Here is a 19042-nt window from a genome sequence, read left to right on the forward strand (position 1 = left end):
TGTATGCGTTTTAAACTAGCATGCACCCAAGAGACAATTCTTTGTCTTATTGTTTATTTGTTATTAATTAGTTGGCATGGTGCATGCTGGTGATACTTTATGAATTCGTCATTGCTAATCTGGTTTAATTAAACATTTACCCACTTATATAGGTAGAAGGCTGCGCATCCCTGACCCAATACTGTACAATTGAATGGTTAATCGCTGTGGCGCACACCGCCCCCCTGGACTAAAATGTACGCCCGCATCCAAACAATGCAATACTGGTCTATGGAGAAATTTTAGCTTCCATCATAGTTTTGCATGCAAAAATATAATATACTGGACATCTGCACCAACGTTGAGGTAAATCTCCAGAGCAGATGTCCTAACACTAAACTGACCTAAGTTAAAAGCATATGTCTTTACCCTGGCAGCAGCTATGCTAAAATGTGTAACTTACATTCAATACAGACAGCAGAAAACAGAGCAAGCGCTCACCAACATGGGCTACAACTGAATGACTCATCACCTCATATGCACCGCTTAAATAGCTCAATTACACACTCAGCAATCATATTAGTCTTAGGCTATTCACTTGACAAAGAACGGTGTTCCCGTTCGAAACAGCTTCATACTGGTGGTGAGTTCATTTCCACCTTACAGTTCCTCTTTAAAGAGAGACTGAAGCCAATAAAAATAGGGCTTTTTATTTACCATTCCTCTTCTGCCATATAAGCTAAGATGAATTGCTGTATTACCGCGGCATAACGAGCTCTTATGCGCCTGAAATTCCAGGGGCAAAAATCCCCCGTGACTTCCCGGAGGAGGCAGAGCTACAGAGAAAAGCTTAGTCAATCAGCACTGATCGCCGCCTCTCCCCACCTCTCTCAGTGAAGGAAGACTGAGAGGGGCGGGGAGAGGCGGCAATCAGCGCTGATTGACTGTACTGGAGGCAGAGCTACAACCCAAAGCTCTGCCTCCCTGGGCAGTAAAATCCATGACTTTAAAAGTCGTGGATTTTTGCCCCGGGAGTTTGGGGGGTTACAGACCTCGTTTTGCCGTGGAAATGCGGCAATTCATCTTTGCTGATATGGCAGAAGAGGAACGGTAAATGACAAACCCTATTTTTTTATTGGCTTCAGAGTCTCTTTAATTATGCTACACTGTAGGCTTCAGTAGTGTTTGATTTCCACATGTGGAACCAGGGCCGGCGCTACCATAGAGGCAAAGGGGGCAATTGCCCCAGGGCCCCAAAGCTTGTAGGGGCCCCCAGTGGCTACAAGAGGAAAAACATTTTTTCAAAAAGACCTTATAGTTTTTGAGAAAATCGATTTTAAAGTTTCAAAGGAAGAAAAATACACATTTAAAAACTCGCCGACTTTAACGGTTAATAGCAAATCCACCTTAAATGCTAGAAGCCCTTGCAGGATATGTTAAGGAGATCATTGGGAATAAGAGGAAAAAACAATTTTTCAAAAAGACCTTATAGTTTTTGAGAAAATCGATTTTAAAGTTTCGAAGTAAAAAAGTACACTTTTAAATGCGGTAAATGTCACTTTTAGTAGCAAACCTAACGGTAGTGTAATTTTACATGCATCAAAAGAAAGAGCAATACATTTCCTGATGGGGTTTCCAGGGGGTCCATACGCAGCCGCAGCGCTTTGGCCAGGGATCGCTATACAGCTGCAATATGGCTGTATGAAGATCCCTGGCATTTTCCTATTTTCACAATTTTTTTTTTATGTTTAGAGTGTGGGAATTTTTTTTAAAAAAATTATGTGAGGTCCCCCCTCCTGAAACTTTTTAACCCCTTGTCCCCCATGCAGGCTGGGATAGCCAGAATGTGGAGCTCCAACCGATTGGGGCTTCACACACTGACTATACCAGCTGCAAAAAAGGTCCCTTAATGCCGATTTTTGTTCCGGGGTATCTGTTGGGGGGGCCCTCCAGGTTTATTTTGCCCTGGGGCCCCATTGTTGCTTGAACCGGCTCTGCCGACCAACAGATAGATCCCTCTCCGGCCCTGTGTGGAACAGGCAGAAAAGTCAGATTACCTGATCTGCAAACTCAGTCAGTGATGTAAAAAAGTACTGTATTAGCAGCAAAGGATCAGACAAGTAGTTTGGAAAACTGTAGCAATTCCAAAACAATCGCAAGTCTTAATGTATGGAAAGACGAATTTTAATTTTGATAGCTTAAAGGATACCCGAGGTGACATGTGACATGATGAGATAGACATGTGTATGTACAGTGCTGAGCACACAAATAACTATGCTGTGTTCCGTTTTTTATTTTTCTCCCTGAAACAGTTAAATATCAGTTATGTAAGTGGCTGACTCAGTCCTGACTCTGACAGGAAGTAACTACAGTGTGACCCTCACTGATTAGAAATTCCAACTATAAAACACTTTCCTAGCAGAAAATGGCTTCTGAGAGCAGGAAAGAGATAAAAAGGGTCAATAGTTCATAGATTTTTAGCTCTGGCATACTTCAATGAATGTGTTATTGAGCAAAAACAATAAAACAGTTAAAACTTAAAAAGTAGATTTAAACATAAAATAAAACTGTGGAATATGTTAAAAAGTCATTTTTAGGAGAAGGAAGATAGATACAATTGTTTATTTCATTTGTTTATTTTTGGCTCAGGTGTCCTTTAAGAGGGGGAGACAGCTTAGCGGGCCAAGCTTCTCAAGATGCCCCTGCACCATGGACACACCAGGTTTAGTATATATTTTTACCAGGTTTCTGTCCTCTAAACTTAGGTGTGTCTTATGGTCAGGATTGTCTTATGGTCTAAAAAATATGTTATATGAAATATGGGATCCACTTCCTGCATAAAATTACTGAAATAAAATCATTTGGCGCAGGCATCTAATGTAAATTTCATGTCACTAGCCCCATTAGAAATACATTTACTGAGAGAAATGTGGACATGCTCAATACTTTTGTTCCCCACTGTATCTGTAGATAAAAGATAAACAATTGGTGTGTGTTTATTATTATGTGCACTGGTTTTAATTTGGTGGGGAAAAACTGAGGTCTTCAGGAAACAAGATGGCTTCTACAGCTCCTGCTTATGCTTCTTTACATCTTCCTCACTGTGTGACTCTCTTGAATCAGAATGCTCCTACAAAAAAAGATCAAGGTGTTAGGAGTTATTTTCAGGCAGGTGTAAAAGAAAACATTATTTCCATCTGTTGTTTAGATAGATAGGCTGTTATGCATTATAACAGAAAAATGACAATGGGATATGTTCACTAAACTGTGGTAAGCAAAATATTGTTCGTAAAGTCTTATGCACAATCAGGGCCGGCCCGCTCATGAGGCGGGGTGAAACATTTGCCTCAGGGGGCAGATCTGGGGGTCGGCACCCGCCTGTCCATTGATGCTGGGGGCCGCCCGCCGAGCTGGAGGGGTAGCTGGCAGAAAGGGGGTATTGGGCCTAGCGGTGGGGAGGGGGGTCGGACCCCCCCCTCCCTCGCCTGGGTCCCCCGATCTGCGCTCCTTCTCCAGCGTTGAGTACCAGCGTGCATTTGATTAAGAGGCAACGGGCGGGGGAATCACTCACCTCTTCCGCGTTCCATCGTGTGCTCCACTGACGTCACTTCCGGCAACGCCGCCCACTGTATTGTGAGTGGACGGCGTTGCAGGAAGTGACGTCAGTGGAGCGCACGATGGAACGCGGAAGAGGTGAGTGATTCCCCCGCCTGTTGCCTCTTAATCATATGCACGCTGGCACTTAATGCTGGAGGAAGAGCGCAGATCGGGGGACCCAGGTGAGGGGAGGGGGGTCCGACCCCCCCTCCCCACCGCTAGGCCCAATACCCCCTTTCTGCCCGCTACCCCTCCAGCTCAGCGCCCCCCCCCCCCCCAACCAAGGCTGGGGGGGGGGGGAGCGGCGATTTTTTTTCTAATTCTTCCTCAGGCGGCAAAAAGTCTAGGGCCGGCCCTGTGCACAATAAGTAAAGGAAATTTATTGCATGTGATGTAATACATTCTGCTCTACTTATTATGCAGTAAGACTTTACACACGTTATTCTGCTTACCGCTGTTTAGTGAAAATTCCCCCATGTTTGCAGGCCTCATTTCTAGGGAAACAATAGACTAACAAAAAAGTTATTAGTGTATAGGTATGGTTTTAAAGCAGGTACCAGCACTAGCTGTCCCAATTCATCCTCCTCAAGACATATGCAGAACTCTGACGCGCTGTTCAACTCTCAAATATAGTAGCATGAATCTTTTACCACACTTCAAGATCTTTCCCTGTCACCGCTCCCATCCACACTCCGTCCGGAGATCATGGAAAAAGAAAAAGAGAGCAGGGGTAAAAGATTCATACTACTATATATGAGACAGCCCATCAGAGTTCTGCATAAGAAAAAAAGAGGACCAACCAGTGTATATACTGTTCAGACTGCAACATTTTATTAGACTAATTATATACTTCCAAGGTCACAAAGAGATACTTGGATATACATGTTGCAATGACAACAAGCATCAGTCCTTGTCTACAGATATATGTTTGGATTGATTTAAAGCAGGAGTCTCAAACTCGCGGCCCGCGGGCCATTTGCGGCCCTCGATACAATAATTTGTGGCCCTCGCCGGCAAAAGCTTCCTTATAGTTCGCTTCAGTGCTCCCAAGTAATCCGCCGCATCCCTGCCGCTAAACGAGGGCTGCAGAGCCCCCAAATCGCCCGGGGGGCAATCCGCCGGCATTTCCTGGAAGGGGCAGAGCTGTCAGCTTCAGCTCTGCCGCTCCTGACGTCAATCGCCGCACGGATCGCCGCCTCTCCCCGCCCCTCTCTGTGAAGGAAGAGTGAGAGGGGCGGGCTGAGGCGGCAATGCACCGCGATTGTGAAATTCCTTATGCGGCCCAGCCTCATCCTGACTTTGCCTACTGCGGCCCCCAGGTAAATTGAGTTTGAGACCCCTGATTTAAAGAGACACAGAAGTGTCTTTTTTTTACCTTAGTTTCATATCCAGCCATCTTCAGCATTAAATTCCAAGCTGATTCACCGCATTCCCACAGCAGAACGAGTGATTTATGCCCCTGAAATAGCCTGGCAAATTTCTACGACTTCTCAAGTCACAGGTTTTGCTGCCCGAGAAAGGCAGAGCTGTGCGCTGTAGCTCTGCCTCTTATCCAGTCTACCTCCACCGCCCGCCCCTCTCAGTGAAAGAAGACTGAGAGGGGTGGGGAGAGGCGGAGATCGGCGGAGATTGACTGGAGCAGAGGCAAAGCTACTGCGCACAGCTCTGCTTCTACCAGGAAGCAAAATCCTGAAAATTGTGGAACTTTCCTAGCCTATTTTTGGGGCATACATTACTTGTTCTGCCGCAGGGCGTCAGCAAAGTGGCACCCCCAGGACCACGTAACGCCGATTGGCGGCGGCACCTGGTGGACTAATTAGCCGGGGATCACATGCAGGGATGCGCGCATCTGCCGGCATTAGGCTCCGCCCACCCGCGACATCAACCCGCCGGCTGTTTAGAAGCGCCGGCGGGTTGTTAATCCCCGATCTGCCGCAAACAAAGTGTATAATACACTTTGTAATTTATACAAAGTGTATTATACAGGCTGCCCCCCTAGTAAACACACCAGCACACTGATTCTGCCCCCCGCCCCCTGATTGCCCAAAGCACCCCTCAGATCCCCCCCCCCCCCCCGATCACCCCCTCAGACCACTGTTTACACCTAACCACCCCCCTAATCACCAATCAATCACCCCCTGTCACTATCTGTCAAAGCTATGTTTTAGATTAGGTCCTAAACTGCCCTCTGGGGGCTGCTGATCACCCCCCCAAAACCCTCAGATCCTCCCCAGACCCCCCCCCCCCCCCCCCCGTGTACTGTATACATCTATTCTCCCCTATAATCACCCACTGATCACCTGTCAATCACCCATCAATCTCCCCCTGTCACCACCTGTCACTGCCACCCATCAGATCAAACCCTAACCTGACCCTTGCGGGCACCTGATCACCCGCCCACACCCTCAGATCACCCGCAGACCCGCCCTCAGATCACCTCCCAAGTGCATTGTTTACATCTGTTTTCCCCCCTAATCACCCACTGATCACCCATCAATCACCCCCTGTCACTGCTACCCATCAGATCAGACCCTCATCTGCCCCTTGCGGGCACCCAATTATCCGCCCACACCCTTAGATCACCCTCAGACCCCCCTCCTGATCACCTCCCCAGTCCATTATTTACATCTGTTCTCCTCTGTAATCACCCCCTGTCACTGCTACCCATTATACCCATCAGATCAGACCCTCATCTGCCCCTTGCGGGCACCCAATCACCCGCCAGCACCCTCAGATCACACTCAGACCCCCCCCCTGATCACCTCGCCAGTGCATTGCTTGCCTCTATTATCCCCTCTAATCACACCCTGATCACCTATCAATCACCCCGTCACTCCCAGTCACTGCTACCCATCAGATCAGACCCTAATCTGTCCCTTGCAGGCACCCAAACACCCGCCCACACCCTCAGATCGCCGTTAAACCCCCCCTGATCACCTCCCCAGTGCATTATTTACATCTGCTCTCCCCTCTAATCACCCACTGATCACCCATCAATCACCCCGTCACCACCTGTCACTGCTACCCATCAGATCAGACCCTAATCTGCCCGTTGCGGGTACCCGATTACTCGCCCACACCCTCAGATCTCCCTCAGACCCCCCCTGATCACCTCCCCAGTGCATTGCTTGCATGTATTCCCCCCTCTAATCACACCCTGAGACACCCATCAATCACCTCCTGTCACCCACTAGCACACCTACCCATCTGATCAGGCAATAATTTGCCCCGTGTGGACTCTTGATCACTCGGCCTCCTCAAACTCCCTTCCGATCACCTCCCCAGTGCATTGATTGCATGTATTCTCCCCTCTAATCACCCCCTGAGACACCCATCAATCACCTCCTGTCATCCCCTAGCACTCCTATCAGGGGCGTAGGAATAGACCCTGCAGCCCCTGCAATTGCAGGGGGGCCCCTAGCAAGTCAGGGGCCCGGAGGAGGAAAGGCTGTCACCACCGGCGTACCTACCGGGGATGCGACTCTCTCAGCCGCAGGGGGGCCCTGCCGCCCGGGGCTGCTCTGGGGCCCGCTCACTGTGCGTGGGGGGAGCGCTGCTCTGGACCCCCCAGCAAGGTGCTCAACTGGCCGCAGCGTCTAATAGATGCTGCGCCAGTTCATTCCCCGCAGCCCCGCTCTGGCAGCCTGCATAGTCTCCGGCAGGCAGAGCAGGGCTACGGCAAGATGGCCGCCGAAGAAGCCCTGCACTGGAGACTATTTGTGTCTCTAGTACAGGGCTTCGGCAGCCATCTTGCCGTAGCCCTGCACTCTGCCTGTCAGCGCGGGAGATGTGCTGCAGGAGGACTCGGGGAGCTGCGAGCCAGATGCCGGGAGAGGAGAAGACTTCTGTCAGGTAAGTGAATTGTTTTTTTTTCACAGGTGCATTTTTTTTTCTAGTGTCTGCTGCCTACATTGTGATTTTCAGGTGTCTGCTGCCCACATTACGATTTTCAGGTGTCTGCTGCCTACATTACGATTTTCAGGTGTCTGCTGCCCACATTACGATTTTCAGGTGTCTGCTGCCCACATTACGATTTTCTGGTGTCTGCTGCCCACATTGCGATTTTCTGGTGTCTGCTGCCCACATTACGATATTCTGGTGACTGCTGCCCACATTGCGATTTTCTGGTGTCTGCTGCCCACATTACGATTTTCTGGTCACTGCTGCCCACATTGCGATTTTCTGGTGTCTGCTGCCCACATTACGATTTTCTGGTCACTGCTGCCCACATTGCGATTTTCTGGTCACTGCTGCCCACATTGCGATTTTCTGGTGTCTACTGCCCACATTATGATTTTCTGGTGTCTGCTGCCCACATTACGATTTTCTGGTGTCTGCTGCCCACATTACGATTTTCAGGTGTCTGCTGCCCTCATTACGATTTTCAGGTGTCTGCTGCCCACATTACGGTTTTCAGGTGTCTGCTGCCCACATTACGATTTTCAGGTGTCTGCTGCCCACATTGCGATTTTCAGGTGTCTGCTGCCCACATTGCGATTTTCTGGTGTCTGCTGCCCACATTACGATTTTCTGGTGTCTGCTGCCCACATTAGGATTTTCTGGTGACTGCTGCCCACATTGCGATTTTCAGGTGTCTGCTGCCCTCATTACGATTTTCAGGTGTCTGCTGCCCACATTACGATTTTCGGGTGTCTGCTGCCCACATTACGATTTTCAGGTGTCTGCTGCCCACATTGCGATTTTCAGGTGTCTGCTGCCCACATTGCGATTTTCTGGTGTCTGCTGCCCACATTAGGATTTTCTGGTGTCTGCTGCCCACATTATGACATTCTGGTGACTGACTGCTGCCCACATTAGGATTTTCTGGTGACTGCTGCCCACATTACGATATTCTGGTGACTGCTGCCCACATTAGGATTTTCTGGTGACTGATGCCCACATTGCAATTTTCAGGTGTCTGCTGCCCACATTGCGATTTTCAGGTGTCTGCTGCCCACATTGCGATTTTCTGGTGTCTGCTGCCCACATTACGATTTTCTGGTGTATGCTGCCCACATTAGGATTTTCTGGTGACTGCTGCCCACATTGCGATTTTCAGGTGTCTGCTGCCCTCATTACGATTTTCAGGTGTCTGCTGCCCACATTACGATTTTCAGGTGTCTGCTGCCCACATTACGATTTTCAGGTGTCTGCTGCCCACATTGCGATTTTCAGGTGTCTGCTGCCCACATTGCGATTTTCTGGTGTCTGCTGCCCACATTACGATTTTCTGGTGTATGCTGCCCACATTAGGATTTTCTGGTGACTGCTGCCCACATTGCGATTTTCTGGTGACTGCTGCCCACATTGCGATTTTCTGGTGACTGCTGCCCACATTGCGATTTTCTGGTGACTGCTGCCCACATAAGGATTTTCTGGTGACTGCTGCCCACATTAGGATTTTCTGGTGTCTGCTGCCCACATTACGACATTCTGGTGACTGACTGCTGCCCACATTAGGATTTTCTGGTGACTGCTGCCCACATTACGATATTCTGGTGACTGCTGCCCACATTAGGATTTTCTGGTGACTGATGCCCACATTGCAATTTTCTGGTGACTGCTGCCCACATGGCGATTTTCTGGTGACTGCTGCCCACATTGCGATTTTCTGGCCCACATTACGATTTTCTGGTGAACACTGCCCAAGTTACGATTGTCTGGTGAATGCTGTCCATGTTACAATTTTCTGGTGAACTCTGCCCACATTACGATTTTCTGTCCCACATTACGATATTCTGGTGAACGCTGCCCACATTACGATTGTCTGGTGAATGCTGCCCACGTTACAATTTTCTGGTGACTGCTGCTCACGTTACTATTTTCTGGTGACTGGTGCCCACATTACGATTTTCTGGTGAACTCTGCCCACATTATGATTTTCGAAAGGCCCACATTACGATTTTCTGGCCCACATTACGATTGTCTGGTAAAATGCTGCCCACTTTACAATTAATTTACAGTGAAACGCTGCCTCATTACGATTATTTGGCACCTATGGGGGGGGCCCCATCCAAATATTCGCAGGGGGGCCCAGTGATTTCTAGTTACGCCCCTGACTCCTATCCATCAGATCAGGCCCTAATCTACCCCTGCAGGCTTCTGATCACCCAGCCAAACCCTCACCCGCCCCACCGCAGTGACAGATTTTTTTTTTCTGATCACTGCTGGTCTCTACGACTTAATTGTGGCTGAGACCAACCATTATGCCACACAATACGCAACCGCCAATCCAAGAAGCTACCATGCCCAGCCTTTTCGGTGTAAACCACTCCAAGTTTCCGACGTAACATTTTTTGGGGCCTTCTCCTTAACCACTTCGGGACCACAGTCTTTTCGCCCCTTAAGGACCAGAGCCTTTTTCTCCATTCAGACCACTGCAGCTTTCACGGTTTATTGCTCGGTCATAAAACCTACCACCTAAATGAATTTTACCTCCTTTTCTTGTCACTAATACAGCTTTCTTTTGATGCTATTTGATTGCTGCTGCGAGTTTTACTTTTTATTATATTCATCAAAAAAGACATGAATTTTGTCAAAAAAATGACTTTTTTAACTTTCTGTGCTGACATTTTTCAAATAAAGTAAAATTTCCTATACATTTGAGCGCGAAAGTTATTCTGCTACATGTCTTTGATAAAAAAAAAAACATTCAGTGTATATTTATTGGATTGGGTAAAAGTTATAGCGTTTACAAACTATGGTGCCAAAAGTGAATTTTCCCATTTTCAAGCATCTCTGACTTTTCTGCGCACCTGTCATGTTTCATGAGGGGCTAAAATTCCAGGATAGTACAAATACCCCCCAAATGACCCCATTTTGGAAAGAAGACATCCCAAAGTATTCAGTGAGAGGCATGGTGAGTTCATAGAAGATTTTATTTTTTGTCACAAGTTAGCGGAAAATGACAGTTTGTGACAAAAAAAAAAAAAAAAAAAAGTTTCCATTTCTTCTAACTTGCGACAAAAAAAAATGAAATCTGCCACGGACTCACTATGCTCCTCTCTGAATACCTTGAAGTGTCTACTTTCCAGAATGGGGTCATTTGTGGGGTGTGTTTACTGTCCTGGCATTTGGGGGGTGCCTAATTGTAAGCACCCCTGTAAAGCCTAAAGATGCTCATTGGACTTTGGGCCCCTTAGCGCAGTTAGGCCGCAAAAAAGTGCCACACATGTGGTATTGCCGTACTCAGGAAAAGTAGTATAATGTGTTTTGGGGTGTATTTTTACACATACACATGCTGGGTGGGAGAAATATCTCCGTAAATGACAATTTTTTTATTTTTTTTACACACAATTGTCTATTTATAGAGATATTTCTCCCACTCAGCATGGGTATGTGGAAAAATACACCCCAAAACACATTATACTACTTCTCCTGAGTACGGCGATACCACATGTGTGGCACTTTTTTGCACCCTAACTGCGCTAAGGGGCCCAAAGTCCAATGAGTACCTTTAGGATTTCACAGGTCATTTTGAGAAATTTCGTTTCAAGACTACTCCTCACGGTTTAGGGCCCCTAAAATGCCAGGACAGTATAGGAACCCCACAAATTACCCCATTTTAGAAAGAAGACACCCCAAGGTATTCCGTTAGATGTATGGTGAGTTCATAGAAGATTTTTTTTTTTTGTCACAAGTTAGCGGAAATTGATTGTAATTGTTTTTTTTCACAAAGTGTCATTTTCCGCTAACTTGTGACAAAAAATAAAATCTTCTATGAACTCGCCATTCTCCTAACGGAATACCTTGGGGTGTCTTCTTTCTAAAATGGAGTCATTTGTGGGGTTCCTATACTGCCCTGGCATTTTAGGGGCCCTAAACCGTGAGGAGTAGTCTTGAAACCAAATGTGGCAAAATGACCTGTGAAATCCTAAAGGTACTCATTGGACTTTGGGCCCCTTAGCGCACTTAGGGTGCAAAAAAGTGCCACACATGTGGTACCGCCGTACTCAGGAGAAGTAGTATAATGTGTTTTGGGGTGTATTTTTACACATACCCATGCTGGGTGGGAGAAATATCTCTGTAAATGACAATTATTTGATTTTTTTTACACACAATTGTCCATTTACAGAGAGATTTCTCCCACCCAGCATGGGTATGTATAAAAATACACCCCAAAACACATTATACTACTTCTTCTGAGTACGGCGATACCACATGTGTGACACTTTTTTGCAACCTAGGTGCGCTAAGGGGCCTAACGTCCTATTCACAGGTCATTTTGAGGCATTTGGATTCTAGACTACTCCTCACGGTTTAGGGCCCCTAAAATGCCAGGGCAGTATAGGAACCCCACAAGTGACCCCATTTTAGAAAGAAGACACCCCAAGGTATTCTGTTAGGAGTATGGTGAGTTCATAGAAGATTTTTTTTTTGTCACAAGTTAGCGGAAAATGACACTTTGTGAAAAAAAAAACAATACATATCAATTTCCGCTAACTTGTGACAAAAAATAAAATCTTCTATGAACTCATCATACACCTAAAAGAATACCTTGGGGTGTCTTCTTTCTAAAATGGGGTCACTTGTGGGGTTCCTATACTGCCCTGGCATTTTAGGGGCCCTAAACCGTGAGGAGTAGTCTTGAACCCAAATGTCTCAAAATGACCTGTGAAATCCTAAAGGTACTCATTGGACTTTGGGCCCCTTAGCACAGTTAGGCTGCAAAAAAGTGTCACACATGTGGTATCGCCGTACTCAGAAGAAGTAGTATAATGTGTTTTGTGGTGTATTTTTACATATAACCATGCTGGGTGGGAGAAATATCTCTGTAAATGACACATTTTTGATTTTTTTTACACACAATTGTCCATTTACAGAGAGATTTCTCCCACCCAGCATGGGTATGTGTAAAAATACACCACAAAACACATTATACTACTTCTCCTGAGTATGGCGATACCACATGTGTGACACTTTTTTGCAGCCTAGGTGCGCTAAGGGGCCCAACGTCCTATTCACAGGTCATTTTGAGGCATTTGTTTTCTAGACTACTCCTCACGGTTTAGGGCCCCTAAAATGCCAGGGCAGTATAGGAACCCCACAAGTGACCCCATTTTAGAAAGAAGACACCCCAAGGTATTCCGTTAGGGGTATGGTGAGTTCATAGAAGATTTTATTTTTTCTCACAAGTTAGTGAAAAATGACACTTTGTGAAAAAAACAATAACAATCCAATTTCCGCTAACTTTTGACAAAAAATAAAATATTCTATGAACTCATCATACACCTAACAGAATACCTTGGGGTGTCTTCTTTCTAAAATGGGGTCACTTGTGGGGTTCCTATACTGCCCTGGCATTTTACGGGCCCAAAACTGTGAGTAGTCTGGAAACCAAATTTCTCAAAATGACTGTTCAGGGGTATAAGCATCTGCAAATTTTGATGACAGGTGGTCTATGAGGGGGCAAATTTTGTGGAATCGGTCATAAGCAGGGTGGCCTCTTAGATGACAGGATGTATTGGGCCTGATCTGATGGATAGGAGTGCTAGGGGGGTGACAGGAGGTGATTGATGGGTGTCTCAGGGGGCGGTTAGAGGGGAAAATAGATGCAATCAATGCACTGGGGAGGTGATCGGAAGGGGGTCTGAGGGGGATCTGAGGGTTTGGCCGAGTGATCAGGAGCCCACACGGGGCAAATTAGGGCCTGATCTGATGGGTAGGTGTGCTAGGGGGTGACAGGAGGTGATTGATGGGTGTCTCAAGGTGTGATTAGAGGGGGGAAATAGATGCAAGCAATGCACTGGCGAGGTGATCAGGGCTGGGGTCTGAGGGCGTTCTGAGGTGTGGGCGGGTGATTGGGTGCCCGCAAGGGGCAGATTAGGGTCTAATCTGATGGGTAACAGTGACAGGTGGTGATAGGGGGTGATTGATGGGTAATTAGTGGGTGTTTAGAGGAGAGAATAGATGTAAACAATGGATTTGGGAGGTGATCTGATGTCGGATCTGCGGGCGATCTATTGGTGTGGGTGGGTGATCAGATTGCCCGCAAGGGGCAGGTTAGGGGCTGATTGATGGGTGGCAGTGACAGGGGGTGATTGATGGGTGGCAGTGACAGGGGGTGATTGATGGGTGATTGACAGGTAATCAGTGGGTTATTACAGGGGAGAACAGATGTAAATATTGCACGGGCGAATTGATAAGGGGGGGGTCTGAGGGCAATCTGAGCGTGTGGGCAGGTGATTGGGTGCCCGCAAGGGGCAGATTAGGGTCTAATCTGATGGGTAACAGTGACAGGTGGTGATAGGGGGTGATTGATGGGTAATTAGTGGGTGTTTAGAGGAGAGAATAGATGTAAACAATGGATTTGGGAGGTGATCTGATGTCGGATCTGCGGGCGATCTATTGGTGTGGGTGGGTGATCAGATTGCCCGCAAGGGGCAGGTTAGGGGCTGATTGATGGGTGGCAGTGACAGGGGGTGATTGATGGGTGGCAGTGACAGGGGGTGATTGATGGGTGATTGACAGGTAATCAGTGGGTTATTACAGGGGAGAACAGATGTAAATATTGCACGGGCGAATTGATAAGGGGGGGGTCTGAGGGCAATCTGAGCGTGTGGGCAGGTGATTGGGTGCCCGCAAGGGGCAGATTAGGGTCTAATCTGATGGGTAACAGTGACAGGTGGTGATAGGGGGTGATTGATGGGTAATTAGTGGGTGTTTAGAGGAGAGAATAGATGTAAACAATGGATTTGGGAGGTGATCTGATGTCGGATCTGCGGGCGATCTATTGGTGTGGGGGGGTGATCAGATTGCCCGCAAGGGGCAGATCAGGGGCTGATTGATGGGTGGCAGTGACAGGGGGTGATTGACGGGTGATTGACAGGTGATTGACAGGTGATTGACAGGTGATTGACAGGTGATCAGGGGGGATAGATGCATACAGTACACGGGGGGGGGGGTCTGGGGGGGGTCTGGGGAGAATCTGAGGGGTGGGGGGGTGATCAGGAGGGAGTAGGGGGCAGATTAGGGACTTAAAAAAAAAATAGCGTTGACAGATAGTGACAGGGAGTGATTGATGGGTGATTAGGAGGGTGACTGGGTGCAAACAGTGGTCTGGGGGGTGGGCAGGGGGGGGTCTGAGGGGTGCTGTGGGCGATCAGGGGGCAGGGGGGGGGGAAATCAGTGTGCTTGGGTGCAGACTAGGGTGGCTGCAGCCTGCCCTGGTGGTCCCTCGGACACTGGGACCACCAGGGCAGGAGGCAGCCAGTATAATAGGCTTTGTATACATTACAAAGCCTATTATACACTGTTGCAGCGGCGATCCGGATGCCAGTAACCCGCCGGCGCTTCCGAACGGCCGGCGGGTTACGGCGAACGGGGGGCGGAGCCAGTCCCCGGCGGCTGATCGCGTCACGAATGACGCGATCGCCGCATAGCCACTCCCGCAGCCGCCCCCGCCGATGGGCGTATTGCGGTCGTTTGGGCCCAGACTTTGCCGCCGCCCATCGGCTGGGGGCGGTCGTTATGTGGTTAACATGGGTCTAGTCAAAAAGAATGTATTGCGGTCTTATTGGTCTACGCACCCAATACATCACAATGCTCATGTTCTCTGCTGCCATGTCCAGGTCACGAACATCCTGCGCTTCCTGCACTTCAGTGCCAATACATCCTGTCATCTAAGAGGCCACTCTGCTTATGACCGGTTCCACAAAATTCGGCCCCTCATAGACTACCTGTCATCAAAATTTGCAGATGCTTATACCCCTGAACAGTCATTTTGAGGCATTTGGTTTCCAGACTACTATTTGCGGTTTTGGGCCCCTAAAATGCCAGGGCAGTATAGGAAACCCACAAGAGACCCCATTTTAGAAAGAAGACACCCCAAGGTATTCCATTAGGTGTATGATGAGTTTATAGAAGATTTTATTTTTTGTCACAAATTAGTGGAAAATGACACTTGAAAAAACATGGAAAAACCAATAAAAATCAATTTCCGCTAACTTGTGACAAAAAAATAAAATCTTCCATGAACTCACCATGCTCCTAACAGAATACCTTGGGGTGTTGTCTTTCTAAAATGGGGTCACTTGTGGGGTTCCTAAACTGCCATGGCATTTTAGGGGCCCTAAACCGTGGGGAGTAGTCTGGAAATCAAATGCCTCAAAATGACCTGTGAAATCCTAAAGGTACTCATAGGACATTACACCCCAAAACACATTATACTATTTCTCCTGAGTACGGCGATACCACATGTGTGACACTTTTTTGCAGCCTAGGTGCGCTAAGGGGCCCAAAGTCCTATGAGCACCTTTAGGCTTTACAGGGGTGCTTACAATTTAGCACCCCCAAAAATGCCAGGACAGTAAACACACTCCACAAATGACCCCATTTTGGAAAGTAGACACCCCAAAGTATTCAGAGAGGGGCATGGTGAGTCCGTGGCAGATTTCATTTTTTTGTCACAAGTTAGCAGAAATGGAAACTTTTTTTTTTTGTCACAAAGTGTCGTTTTCTGCTAACTTGTGACAAAAATAAAATCTTCTATGAACTCACCATGGGCTCGATTTACAAAACGGTGCTAACTTTAGCACTGGCCTTTAGCACGTCTCAACTCAGTTGAAATGAGATGAGAATGTGAGATCTGATTGAGAAAACCGGTGCTAACCTACTTAGCACCCTGGTTAGCACGCCTAAAGACTTTAGACGTGCTAAGTAGGTTAGCACCGCTTAGTAAATCAAGCCCCATGTCTCTTAGTGAATACTTTGGGATGTCTTATTTCCAAAATGGGGTCATTTGGGGGGTATTTATACTATCCTGGAATTCTAGCACCTCATGAAACATGACAGGTGCTCAGAAAAGTCAAAGATGCTTCAAAATGAGAAAATTCACTTTTTGCACCATAGTGTGTAAACGCTATAACTTTTACCCAAACCAATAAATATACACTTATTGGATTTTTTTTATCAAAGACACAATAAATGTGGACAAAAATATATATAGAAATGTTACTTTATTTGAAAAATGTCAGCACAGAAAGTTAAAAAAAAATCATTTTTTTGACAAAATTCATGTCTTTTTTGATGAATATAATAAAAACTAAAAATCACAGCAGCAATCAAATAGCACCAAAAGAAAGCTGTATTAGTGACAAGAAAAGGAGGTAAAATTCATTTAGGTGGTAGGTTGTATGACTGAGCAATAAACCGTTAAAGCTGCAGTGGTCTGAATGGAAAAAAAGTGTCTGGTCCTTAAGGGGTTTTAAGACTGCAATCCTTAAGTGGTTAAAGAGAACCCGAGGTGGGTTTTAAGAATCCTATTAGCACACAGAGGCTGGGTCTGCATATAATGCCCAGCCTCTGTTGCTATACTGTTTCCTTCCAGGCCCCCCCTGCGCTCTGCTATCCCCTATAAATCACACAGCCGTGCTAGCGACATCGCTAGCCGGCAGTTTACATCTACCCTGTCTCTCTCGCCGCTCCGCCCGCCTCCTCTATGTCGCCGCTTCCCGCCTGCATCCCTTCCCTCCCTGCTGATTGGAGGGAAGGGACGCAGGCAGGGAGCGGATAAATAGAGGAGGCGGGGGGAGCGGCGAGAGTGACAATGTAGATGAGGAGGCAGTGCGAAAGCCGGCGGCTTCATCTATTACATTGCCGCCGGCTATATTTCATTACATAAAGCAAGTTGTCATCAATTTGGCCGCAGCGAGACGGCGTAACATTCCATTTCTAACATTGGCCGCTGCGCTGCGGCCACTTCGCGCATTGGCCGGCCAGAACCCGAAGTGGCCACACTTCAGGTTCTGGCCATAACATATACGCGCATTGCAAGTTGTTTAATTATCCCTTTATGTATGATCCTTTATTATGTCTTTTTTTATCATGGATGTTTATGCTTATTTTGAAAATTTAATATAAATGATAATATATAAAAGAGGCTTATTTTAATTTTATGGGACTGACCTAACCAACTATGCCAGAATTCTGCGAGCTCTGGCCAAATTAAAGGGACACTATCGATTGACGTGTTTTTTTTTCAATTGAGATATGAAATGTTTGGGAAGTGCTGCTAAGTGTTGGTGTATACATCTGACTCCTTATCTCTCTGTTTACTGTTATCTAATCCCTTTCACACTTTTCTGACAGCAGTCTGCTGAAATTCTGATGGCAGACTCAGCCATGAGGGGAGGGGGGGGGGGCATTCCCTTCACAGTGCATCATTAACTCTATGTGTGCAGAGAGCTCAGTCGGAGACAGACAGAGCTATCTCTCACAGAGAGCAGAGGAAATGTATCTTATTTGCAACTTAAACATCTGTGATTGTGTGTGTGAAACCTGATATATAAAAACAAAAGCCTGTCAAGTAATCTTCTTCAATATTACACTGTTCTTAGCATGTCAGGTTGCAGAGATTCTTACAGATTCATACCTCTGGAAATGAGACATTTCAAACGTAGCTAAAATCTACACACAATGAATTAAAGCTTTTGCCTTTGATATTTAAAAAGAAAAGTAGGAAAATGTTTACACAGTTACTTAGACATTATTTGTACATTGTCCTTTTAGAACACATGGTTCGATAGAGTTCCTTTAAATTAGAGATGGAGCTGAGTGGAAGAGCTCAAAGAGAATGGTCCTCTAGAGGCAAACAGCAACATGGTCAGACGTCTACTAGCAACAGGAAATGAGTCAGACTGCTTGAAGTGCAGTTAGAGGTGTTTGAGAAGATCCCCAGAAATTGCTAGCAAGTCACAGACTATGAAATATTTCAATGAACAATGTTCTTATTGACTCCTCTTTTACACACTTTAGACAAAGTATTGCATTGTAATTGAAACAATAGCCTAGATGTATGGGCACCTTAGCAGATAACACAATTATTAATTGCTGCTTAGAAAGTTACATAAGGACCAGTTTGTGGTTAACTGCTTTGTTATTGTTTGTGGGTCAGTTTAAAGCGGACCCAAACCAAACATTTTTTTAATTAAAAATATTTTGTTGCACCACTCTGACACATACAAAGATAAATAAACACTCTTTCAAGCCTATGAGCATTTCAGTGCATGCTTTTCACCCTTCTCTTTTCATAACTAGGGTTATACAGGTGGTAGCCATTAGCAATTCCTCCATTGCCGGACACCACCTACTCCACCAGTCTGCCGGATTCTGTCCCGACAATATGAAAGGAAGGGAGGGGTTCCTCCAATAAATGTAAAATATTTTATATTTGTCATCATGCAGCTGAAAAAGGGCTGCTATTTATTATTATAAGTTAGAAAATAGATTTTATTTCTGAAATCTTGTATTTTTAATTTGGGTCCACTTTAACAGACTTCATTCATAATTTTAACATAGCATTTCATCCAAGTGCAATGTATTTATGTCATATAAGGCTGCAGCTGTGGCTGACTATTTCTGTATGTATTTCACTGGCCATCCATTTGCTATAGCAATACCATCACATATGGGTGTCTGATTGGCTGCAACAATTGATAACTTACCTGCACAAACAGAGCAGCCAGCG

At 46.4% G+C, this 19042-nt stretch overlaps 1 protein-coding gene across 1 annotated transcript in view; it reads right to left on the reverse strand.

The window, feature by feature from the left end:
• Positions 1 to 2671: 2671 nt before the first annotated feature.
• Positions 2672 to 19042, reverse strand: part of PDILT (protein disulfide isomerase like, testis expressed) — a 102717-nt gene continuing 86346 nt past the window's right edge. The window contains exon 11 of the mRNA XM_068246862.1: positions 2672 to 3109. Coding sequence (XP_068102963.1) covers positions 3044 to 3109 — 66 coding nt within the window. The 3' untranslated portion in view covers positions 2672 to 3043. The remainder of the gene's footprint in view (positions 3110 to 19042) is intronic.

This window comes from Hyperolius riggenbachi, chromosome 7, assembly GCF_040937935.1.
Source record: "Hyperolius riggenbachi isolate aHypRig1 chromosome 7, aHypRig1.pri, whole genome shotgun sequence".
NCBI classification, from domain to species: domain Eukaryota; kingdom Metazoa; phylum Chordata; class Amphibia; order Anura; family Hyperoliidae; genus Hyperolius; species Hyperolius riggenbachi.